The sequence below is a fragment of the Mixophyes fleayi genome, chromosome 5, assembly GCF_038048845.1.
Source record: "Mixophyes fleayi isolate aMixFle1 chromosome 5, aMixFle1.hap1, whole genome shotgun sequence".
Taxonomy (NCBI): Eukaryota; Metazoa; Chordata; class Amphibia; order Anura; family Limnodynastidae; genus Mixophyes; species Mixophyes fleayi.
The window spans coordinates 58,916,498-58,927,608 of NC_134406.1; the positions used below are offsets into that span (position 1 = coordinate 58,916,498).

The 11,111-nt window shown below is 40.4% G+C and overlaps 1 protein-coding gene across 4 annotated transcripts; it reads left to right on the top strand.

The window, feature by feature from the left end:
- The first annotated feature begins 1,474 nt into the window (after positions 1-1,474).
- On the top strand, positions 1,475-9,010 carry CBX3 (chromobox 3). 4 transcript variants are annotated; one of them, XM_075212255.1, is made up of 6 exons: positions 1,475-1,583; positions 2,379-2,448; positions 3,501-3,640; positions 5,182-5,347; positions 5,806-5,900; positions 8,404-9,010. In XM_075212255.1, the coding sequence occupies exons 2-6, from the start codon at positions 2,425-2,427 to the stop codon at positions 8,528-8,530; spliced, it is 552 nt and encodes a 183-aa protein (XP_075068356.1). In that variant the 5' UTR covers positions 1,475-1,583; positions 2,379-2,424; the 3' UTR covers positions 8,531-9,010. The 4 variants fall into 4 exon arrangements, with proteins under 4 accessions (XP_075068356.1, XP_075068357.1, XP_075068361.1 ...); XM_075212256.1 differs by lacking the exon at positions 2,379-2,448 and having other exon boundaries at positions 1,476-1,583; XM_075212260.1 differs by lacking the exons at positions 1,475-1,583; positions 2,379-2,448 and adding an exon at positions 1,618-1,844.
- The last annotated feature ends 2,101 nt before the right edge of the window (positions 9,011-11,111 follow it).

Consider the following 11,111-nt stretch of genomic DNA (forward strand, 5'->3'; position numbering starts at 1 on the left):
GATGGGATACCAAAAGTGCCAGATTTCCATGTCCGTCATTAGCTATCCCTCATCCAGGACCAAAAGGAGTCTTTAAGTGTCTTGGTTAAGGTGCTTCCAGATGCATTATCTGACCCTCTAGGGAGAACCAACCTGGTAAGACATAACATTGTTACGCCTTCGGGAGTCGTTTATATAAAACCTTATAGGCTCCCTGAAAGCAAAACTGGAGCAGGTACAAAAGAAAGTTCAAAAGATGCTAAATTTAGGAATCATTGAAATGTCCACAAGTTAGTAGTTTAGCCCCATTGTCTTTGCCCTGAAGGCTGGCAGAACCACTTGTTTCTGCATTGAAAATATCAGTGAAGTACACAGAGTGTAGTAGGGCACAAACGCTCAACCTTACCTAGGCCACAAAAATTCACAGATACACCTCTGTGGCTTATAATATGATAGTGATAGAGTATCTAAACCACTGCCCCCCCCCCCCCAAAAAAAAAAATAGTTCTAGATTTGCCCCTGGTTCGGTTCAGCACACAGGACACACCTCCTAACTTTCCCACAGCAAGACAAAACTGTTTGAGGACACTACAGAGCCCTGAAATTGGGACTGTACCACCTATATCTGAACAGTTGGGAGCTATACTTTAGTGCACAGCCCACATCTACTTACTAACCTCAGATATAAAACTCATAAGGGCCGATTCAATTCTGCTGCGAACAACGCATCTTTAACAGTATTACCGTTAATACGGTAATTTTAACCTGGATTTCATCTCCCGGATCAGGGAGCCGCGAGTAAAAATCCAGCGTTGTAATTACTGCATTAAGGGTAATTATGTGCAGGTTTACCGTAATAACAGTAATACTGCTAACGCTGCATTATTTGTGGCAGAATTGAATCGGCCCCATTGTGTAAATATTTATCTGTGAGGATGCTGTGAATAACACTGAGTAAAACTATATGGAGGAGATTCAATTGCTGGTGATGACCGCAGTGTCAGGCTGTGCACATTGCCAGCCATTACGGTAGGAATCTCCGCTCATTTTCATGCGCACCTCTATGGGGAACAAAGAAAAATTAGCGGAGACTCGTGCCATAGCATCGGCGCGGTGTGTCCCCATCGACGTCCCGAAGACACATTGCGCTAAATTGAATCTCCCCCTATAATATATCTGTTTATTATGGAAAAATATTTAAACTACTGAGAAATATTAAACACTTCCAGCTACAAAAACTACCACAAATAAACATGGGCCTGCCTGCCAATACATGAAACCACATTACTGATAAATGGGCTGTCGTTTTGGAGACTGAATTGTGTAATTCCTGAAAGACTTCTGAGAATCTTTAGCTACATGTAATGTAAGGTGTTAACCCTCTAGTAGCCGGCGCTATGCATTGTTTAAAGAGGTTGCAGCTAACTGGTTAAGATTCGCGCCAGTAAATAACCCGCCAGAAAGCTGGAAGAGCCCATTGTTCTCACACGTCACCACGCCCCTCCTACTCGAGCGCTCAGTGACGTTGTGAGCGCGGTTTAAGGTGGTTGTCGGTGTAAACGGACTGAGCAGCAGCACCGGGTCGAGACAAGGAAGCCAACGAGGTAATTAGCTTATGGTATTACGTGTATGCCTTCTAGCTTGGGGTATGAGGGACGAGAACGTGCTCCTGGGCCCTCAGCCTCTATTGTTTTAAGTGGAGTGCGGACCGGTTTACCGGTTGTGCGAGAATGCGATAGTGAGCAAGATGGCGGAGTGGAGAAGGATGTTTCAAGGTGCAGGATTGGGGACTGGAATGTCTTGTCCTATCTGTGTAACCGATCCCCCGTTACTGGGCAGGCGGGAAAATCCTCTAACCGTGAGATGTATGTATACACATTTGTCTGATGCTCTGTCCACCATCTGCTCATCTGTATACAGTCCTTTCCTGTTACCTCCTATGTGCCCCCTCTACTCCACCATCCTCCTCTCCGTATACAGACTGGTTCCCCCCCCCCCCCGGTAGATCCATCGCCTGTATCCTCTACTGATCTGTATACGGTATTGCTCTGCCCCCCCTCCCTCCATGATCTCCCGCTTGTATACAGCTCTGCATCCCTGCTGCCTCCCATGATCTGGCCTTTTACTGCTTCTGTGCTGCAGTTCTATCTGCACAATGCAAACAACCAGTGATCGTACTGATTTCTAGATGTGTGATGCTGTAATACATTGCTGATCGGAGGGGCATGGCTAGTGGGGTGATTCATTGGCGGTCATCACTTAATGGTGGTTTAATATTATGGTGAATACGATGATATAATGCCGTTGGCTATGCGGGCACTACGATTCCAAGCCAGCTTTGTATTTGTGTTTAATATTCCCACATGCATGTACTAAAGGTTTATGTATTTCACACACAGGCCTACATAGTGCTGCAGAGCGATAAGGTGACCAGATAGGTATTAAATGCAGGACAGTCTGGAGAAGCAGGTAGTAAAAGTTATATTTCTCTTGTATTACAGTTGTGTAAGTGATTTGGAGTAGAGATGCAGGCACTTATGGAGCGGCTCAGGCACGTACACGAGGGCCCGCCATTCCAGAGCCGGCTCCAGCTTTGTCCTTTATATGTCTGCCCGCCGGGTGCGTACTGGTGTGCCCTCCCGCGGCCGCCCGTGGGAGAGGCCTGTAGAAGCGCCGTGGCACGTTCACTTGTAATTGTTGGCCGTATAGAGGCTTTATTCTATTGCAGCGGTGCTACATATGGTGAGCGGCGCATGCGCAGATGTTGGGCGGAGGGGCCGACGGTGAGGGTTTGTCTTCCAGGCCTAGGACAATCGGGGGGGGGGGAGGCTGGCCGCGGTATATTGCTCGGTAAGCAGGGCGCGCTATGGGGCTTTGTTTGCTGTGCGCCGGACGACGCTGCTTAATGATGTAACGTTTGCTCCCTCTTAACCAGAGGTTTAGCCGTCACAATCGTTGATTGCCTTTGAGTGACCATCAGGTCCTAGTATACAGTAGCCGATCATTCAGCAAAGGTATCGTGCTTCTATTTGTGCGCTTGTGAAAATCTAATGCTGATCTAAAATAACCGTGCTGCGGATGTGATAGTTAGTAGTTATTCTGTTTAACAATGGATCACCTCTACAAATATTTCTGTAGCATAATAGACTGCAGTGGGACAAAACGTATTTCGGACTCATTTTTTTGTTTTTGCGTTTTAACATGATCTACGCATTATTTATTATACAGTACTTCACTGCATATGAATATTCATAGAAAGCTATAAAATATATATTAATGTTTGCGCTGCAATGCTTAACTACCTACACCTGTTTGATAATTGGTTGACCTGATGTAAAGTTCTTAGGGTTGAATTGTGCTATGATGGGTGGGAATACATTGAACAGTAATTTCAAAAATGCTATCAAATAAGTGAAATCTGTTTTTATGAATTTGTTAATACTGAATAAATTAACCTGTCCTCCACTCTTTTTTTCTCCTCACCCCCAACTCCCTGTTGTCGTCTTTTGGCAAATAACCAGAAAATGGGGAAGAAGCAGAATGGAAAGGGCAAAAAAGTTGAGGAGGCAGAGCCTGAAGAGTTTGTTGTAGAAAAAGTTCTAGACAGACGTGTTGTGAATGGAAAGGTCGAATATTACCTAAAGTGGAAAGGTTTCACAGAGTAAGTGACCTGGGGTAACTTGTTAGTCTACCTTTGCTTAAAATATGCTTCAATAATTCAGTGAGTGTTTTATGAAGACCTGACTATTGAACCCCACAATTAAATGGTTATTTCTAAGAGATATTATCCTTCTATGATGTTTTGTCATCAGGGCACATGATGTTCAATTTCTGATTATGCGGATGATGGAAAAATATCAGACTACTTGTTATGCTGCCTTAATTTGAACAGAAATAATAACTTAAACTTGAACCTGTTCTGCATGGTGCTAAAATACGTATCGGTTTTTACTGTGCTAAAACTTATAATTGTGTCTACGTGTAAAGATCCCTTACAGTACTGATTGCTACCTGTCTCACTGACAGATCTAAGGTGTCCCATGAGTGAGCTGCTGGTTCCTGGGACTGTCCATGCCCCAGGTCTTAATATTCCTTGAGAGATGAGTTACTGGTGCTGACAAGGAGCTCAGGAACTGCTGTGATCCCCAGCAGTTTTGCCACTTCTAGTTATACAACTATCTAGAAAATTATAGGAAAATAAAGAATATTTAACTTGCTCTGCTTGGGTGGAAAAACATTCTGAAGGTCTCAAAGGGTGTAATGAATATCAAGTTTACAATATAACATTGGAAAGCACAGCTGAAGCATGGACTGCTGACAAAGTACAGAATATGCTTTTCTTTATTAGTTGTATGTACCCAGAAAGTGGTTTTTGTTTATTTGCAAGGCACCATAGTTTCCATAGCGCCAGATACAGAAGCAAGTGACAAATAGATGAGGTAATACGCGTAAGTAGCACAAATGAATGTGAGTAATGCTAAGGAGCTTTTAGCTGAAACTGATAGGGAGCCAATGAAGAAATTCGCGCAGAGGAGTAGCGGAAGAGATGTGATGGGAGAGGAAGATGAGCCTAGCCGCAGCATGCTTTTAGTAGTCAATGGTCTGTCTGTGACTAATGATGACTTGGACTAGAACATGAATATTAGCACAGAGCCCCAGAGCATGAATGGTTTTATCCCTATAACTATATTTACTTTAAACCAGTGTTTCTGGTCCTCAGGCAAAACATGCACTGTTAGGAGTCCTATCTCCTTGCTTTAGCACAGGTGTATTTATTACTGACTGGTGCACTGTAACAGGCACAGGTGGTATTAATTCACTTGTCACCTGGAAAACCTGCACTATCGGATTCTGAGGCCTGGGTTTGAGAAACGCTGCTGTATACCATCAATTAAGAGTAGCTGAGGCTTAATCAAACATGTGGGATCTTACTGCCATGCCAAAATGTATTTTGAAACCCTTTTGTTTCAGTTGTCCTGATATGTATATCCCATGCATTGGTACAGTAGAGGTGTTGGGGCATTTCTCTTAATCAGTCAGCAACCACATTACCCCCCCTTTCCCCCTAAGGGAGCATAGATATAGGCATTACTTTTCTCTTAGAAAATCTATAAATAGCTGGATTAAAGAGTCTAGCCTTTGTTCTACTTTGTCACTTTTATTTTTTCACTTTAGTAACATGCAGCCTCTTATTATTTGCAGCGCAGACAACACTTGGGAACCAGAAGAAAACTTAGACTGTCCAGAGTTAATTGAAGCCTTTCTCAATTCTCAAAAGGCTGGAAAAGAAAAAACAGATGGTGCCAAGCGGAAGTCTGTGTCAGATAGTGAGTCTGAAGACAGCAAATCAAAGAAGAAACGAGAATCGGTATGACCATCTTCTAATGTCAGGACAACCTCTCTGGACATCTAATCTAGTATAAGTTGTTAACTGCAGCACCCTACAATGAATCTATATTTGAACATCTCATTGTTTAACTGCCCAAATGAATCAAAATATTGCAAATTTATGCACTGCGTTGCATCGGTGAATTAAGTAGCCTAGTCATTGACTCGACATCTCACACTTTATAAAAAATATGGTCAATGCAGAGTTTTCCATTGTCGTATAATTCTTTGCGTTGTGTACAGCACAGTACTTACAGCTGTCCCTGGCTAGCAAAGGCTGACTCTAAACTTGATTCTGTATAAAGTAACTTTTTGAACAAATGCTTTTTTGTAAGTACATGCTTGTCAGACAAAAATATATGACTATAATTGCATTTACACAATGTAAAATGTATGTGGTCTCTGTTAAATGTGTACATATAATTTTTGTTTGCTTAGGTTGATAAGCCAAGAGGTTTTTCCAGAGCCTTAGAACCAGAAAGAATAATTGGAGCTACCGATAGCAGTGGTGAACTGATGTTCCTTATGAAATGGTGAGTACTGTATCAAACATTACAATTTTTTTTTTTAACCAGTGGCAGGATATAGGCTGCCTAATGTAACTTTTAGATTTGAGAATAGTTGATAAAAAAAAACCTCAACAAATTAGTTGGCTAAATATTTTGTTAATATGCATTCATTTTGAAACCATATTCCTAAAAACGAAGCAGCATGTATGTGCCAACAGAAAAGCTGCTGATGCAGTGTGCATGAGATCATTTTGGCATGGGTTACCACTTTTAAAAAAAACCCCACAATTTTCCACACTAGTTACCGTTTTTTTTTTAACAGATTGTTTCTAATAAATAGGTAGATGTAAAGAGTAGATGCATCATTTGTGTTGCAATGCAAGTTGTAAATGGTATTAATTTTTCTCCCCATATGAGTATTTGCATGAGACTATTTTTTGTCTTAAGTAAACAAACTAGTATGGTTTAAAAAAAAAAAAAGCTGATAGTTTGTTTGTAGAATGTTCTTAATACTTTTTGTTCTACAAGGGTGCATTTATAAATCAGATTTTAAACTTTATATGCTTTCGGGTTGTCTGTAAAAAAAAAAAAAAAATTTGTTTCTTCGGTTGCTCTGGTAAGCAAAAACAAAAATTAGTCTGTCCAACTGATTGGAGGCTAACTACTTTTTAATAGAGATGCTCACGCTCTGTTTCCCGAGAACCAAATATACCTGAACTTAGCAGATCCGAGCCGGCTCTGCGCTTTTTTGGATTTAAAAACGTGGCAAAACATCATGGTTGCGTTGTCGGATATCGCGATTTTTGGAATCCTTTTTAAGATCCAACATAACAGTGGGAGGGAGAGCGGGCCCAAGGACACTTCCATCCTGCACCATATTTCTTTTCTGCCAGTGCTGTGCCGATGTGTCCTAGATGTGCTAGGAACTGCTGTGTTTGTGACATTGCTCTGTCGCTTAGCATCCAGCCAGGTCGCTGCAGTATTTGTCCGAAAGTGTATGAAAATAATATTGTGATCTGTGAGGTGGTCAAATTTGACTGCAAATGACTTGAAATTAGTGTTAATGATGTTAAGAATTATGTCCAATAGGTTGTAAGCTTGCGAGCCTCTTTGTCTGTTTTACCCAGTTTGTTTACCATGTTTGTCCCCAATTGTAAAGCGCTACAGAATATGTTGGCGCTATATAAATGATGATGATGTAGGAACAAAAAAGAGCAAAAATGTTTTGTTTTTTTCTAAAAAATCCAAAACTAAAACCAAAACACACAAGGGTGGTTTTACCAAAACACGAAGCTAATCCAGATCCAAAACCAGTTCACGGGGGTCAGTGAGCGTCTCTACTTTTTAATAGAGCCCCGTTGAATTTGTTAAATTTGACATAGAGCACGAGTAGCTATATACTTATAGCGATATTTTACATATCATTTACCCAATGTCCCTGGTCCCTTGTGCTCAAAGTTTAACACCTCCTGCTAGGAGTGTCCTCTTTAAATGTCATTGTGTTCTACTTGTTGCTTTGCGCAGACTTCTCCAATATCCACAATAGGAGTTGCCCAATATATCAAATAAGTTCTGCTTTCAGACTACACTATGCCCCCTCCTGGCTTGCCTCTTATATACCACACACTTTCTGCTGGCCCTTCCAGAGGATACTGGCCCAGGAGAGAATGGCACATAAACAGGCACTTGTGACCCTAAGCATTTAAACATTCACTAAGCACTACTGGCATTGCTGTGGCACTTGGCCAGATATTCATGAAGCATACTGATACCTGTTGAATTGAGTCTACAGTCTCATGAATATTGGCATAGCCAACAAGTTGGCTGCCTCCACGTTATGTAGTTCATGGGTGCACAAGGAGAACTGGAGCTTGATGGAGGATACTTATTCCTTTCACGGATAACATAAGATGTATACAATACAAAATATGGTTACAGATGTGGCTAAGGAAGGTCCGATACTTCAATTGTCTATTAAAAGGCAGTAAGTGTTTTTCAGGACTCTTGTGTTAAATGTTATTTGAAGTGTTCAGAATTATTCCAGTAAGTTTTAGTACCCAGCATAAACACTTTGATATTATTTAACATCCTTGTGCTGGGTTAAACTTAAAAAGGCAATTGTGTTCATGTTTGTTTTTTTTTTTCTTTTGTTTTTCCATTTCTTGGACATGATTTCATCACCACCACTTATTTATATTGCACCACTAATTCCGCAACGCTGTACAGAGAACCTTCTCTCATCAGTCCCTGCCCCATTGGAGCTTAGTCTAAATACACACACGCACACGCATCAATTTGTTTGCAGCCAATTAAGCTACCAGTATGTTTTTGGAGTGTGGGAGGAAACCGGAGCACCCAGGGGAAACCCACGCAAATAAGGGGAGAACATACAAACTCCTCACAGATAAGGCCATGGTCGGGAATTAAACTCAAGACCACTTAGCACCGTGTTGATCCTATGTGGCAGTTTAATGAGGACTTATGGAGTTCACACTTGGTTTTTAAATTTGTTTTAATATTTTTGCAGGAAAGACTCTGATGAAGCGGATTTGGTTCCAGCGAAAGAAGCAAATATGAAATGTCCTCAAGTTGTAATTGCGTTTTATGAAGAAAGATTAACATGGCACTCTTGTCCAGAAGACGAAGCGCAATAAAATCTTTACTATTTACATGTAGACTTTTTTTATTGACTTTTCGGCCACTTGAATCTACTTAAGGTTGTGTTCGTGTTTTTTTTTTTTTTTTTACTTTTTCTTTTTTCTTTTTGTTCCCTGAATAAACCACACCAGTAATTCGGCTGAATGTGGCCCTACAAAAATGTACATGGTCTATAGAGCCTTTAATACTGATATGTATTTGCGGTTTAGGCTTTTTTTTTTTTTTTTTTTAACTCTTCAATCTACTGAAGTCTGAGTATCTATAATGCATACTTGCAAGTGTTTTGTAGCCTTCAATTGTCGTGCATGTTAATGCTATAGCCCCATCTTTCTCCTAGGTTATTAGCTCCAGTTCCTGCTTCATTGGAAGCTGTCTGGAGGACTTTGTAGTAAGTGGAATGTTACCTGATTGTATATTGTTTACTTCAATGTAAATACTGGTGAGCAGTGTTCAATAAATAGTTTTATATTCTCAAATGAGTCCTACCTGAAGTTTTTCTGTTTGCTTGTATATCCATGACTCTTCTACAGGCCACAAGTTGGTACATGCAAGTTGTCGTGTGTACTATTATGGTCTATAGAGTGTCAACATATTACACAGTGCTTTACATTCATGGAAATCTGTCCCAGCGCAGCATATGGTTTAAATTCGCTACCGTATACTTTGTCTCATCAAACGCCAAGTAACCTACAAAATGTCTTATACTGTGAGAGGAATCTGAAGCACTCGTGGGTTGGGGGGAGAAGATACAAAAGCCCCAGTGCTGTAAGGCAGCAATGCTGATCACTGCTGGATGGTTGTTGGGGCCTGCCATTATGTAAACCAATGTTATATGTCGGGAGATGAGGAACACATTCAGTGAGTGAGCTGGTAGTTAGAATGAGGTCTGTAATCTTGCTTATCTTAAGGTATCCTTCAAAAAGATATTTTTAAAGTAGCCTTATTCTGTCACCAACAAAGATGTTCAGGGCACCACAACACTGTCTAGGGCAATTAACGCTGATTTATTCCTTGCATAAATGCATGGTTTGTATTTGATTAAACAAGTTCATTTGCTGTATCACTCTTCTGCAATAGAAAAAATTGGTTTCTTGTAGAAAGCATTGACTGCCTTGATTTGCAGAAATGCTTGGTGTGGTAGGTTGGTTCATATTGGGGGAATGGGCAGTGATGTCCCAGTAACTAGTATGCTGTGTGCTTTGTGTATATGTGTGTGTGTGTGTATGTGTATGTATATGTGTATATATATATATATATATATATAATTTCTATTTGAGGGAAGGAAATAGTTTTAACTGCCTCAGTGGAATGTCAGGTTAACACTGAACAATTCTCACTTATTAAGAAAAGTCAATTGTCAAATTGGCTCTGAAATGTTTAAATTTCAGACCCTACGCTATAAAAGAGTAAGCTTATTTTATGTAATAATGTGGCTGATGAATGGTATCTAATTTAGTGATGCTATTTACCCATTTCAAATTTTGATGATAGTGGTTGATAAATGACAGGCAGTGCCAATATTAAAATGTATGTATTAAGATGTCATGGGAAAACTTAAACATGGCATAGTACATCACCCCATGTGAGACTCATTCTATGTTTAACTACAATTCTCCCCTCCCCCCAGGACTCCCATTGCATTAGAGATCTCCAGGCATTCTCTTGTGCCAGTTTCAGATTACTTTGCAGTATTCAGATGCCAATTTAAGAGTTAGTTTCTCCCATGTAGAGTGACTCCCAATATCTCACTTGCATTATTAACCCCCCCCCCCTCCTTTCCCAACTAGCAAAGCAGCAGGTGTTTTGTGTCCTAGGTCCACCTAAACCACATCAACTTTCTTGTGCAGGTACAATATTCTTACACTGACTTTCCACTGCAGTTTGTTTTAAAAAGTGGGATTAAACAATTGCTCTTTTCTCAATTGTACAGCTAAAATTTTAATTGCTGTAATATGTTCTCAAAAAAGCAGAGGGGGGGGGGGGATAGTGTTTGTGTGAAATCACTAGTGGCCCAACAATCTTTAGCTTGTCCAGTGCATTTTTGACTAAAAGATGACGACTTGTAGCCTCTTGCTTTCTGCTCTTCCTGAATTTGGGTTAGATGGTGAAACTTTACCCTCATAAGTAATGTACAGCATAACCACTGGTTATCAGTGCAGTCTTTTGAGAAACCACTAGGTGGAGTATATTCAGTATTCTCAAGTTGCTGTACAGAGTAGGTAAGGCTTTTAACACTAAATACATAGGCCTTGCACCTACTTCAGACTGGTAGTGTTGAATACTGTGGTGTACATCTGAACTAAAAGCAATTAAGACATGTTACTTTGTCTTGAAGCTTCTGACTTGGTAACATCAAATGCAGTGTTCTAAATGCTTGTTTTACAATGGTACATGGTTTCAAAGTTCCTTATCTGGTACATGTTATATATATTTATATTTTAATGGCTGTGTTATTTGGAAAACATACTATTGGGAGTGATAGAAAATCGTGTTAGGAAATAGTGCTTTAGTGAGCTGCATCTCCACTTGCAAAAAAACACAAGATGGTGAGAATCGGGGATTAAATTGTGAAGTTGC

Coding starts and splice junctions, on each gene's coding strand:
- CBX3 (XM_075212255.1), top strand. CDS start 2,425: ATGCAGGACAGTCTGGAGAAGCAG. Junction 2,449..3,500: donor AGGACAGTCTGGAGAAGCAG/GTAGTAAAAGTT, acceptor GCAAATAACCAG/AAAATGGGGAAGAAGCAGAA. Junction 5,348..5,805: donor CAAAGAAGAAACGAGAATCG/GTATGACCATCT, acceptor TTGTTTGCTTAG/GTTGATAAGCCAAGAGGTTT.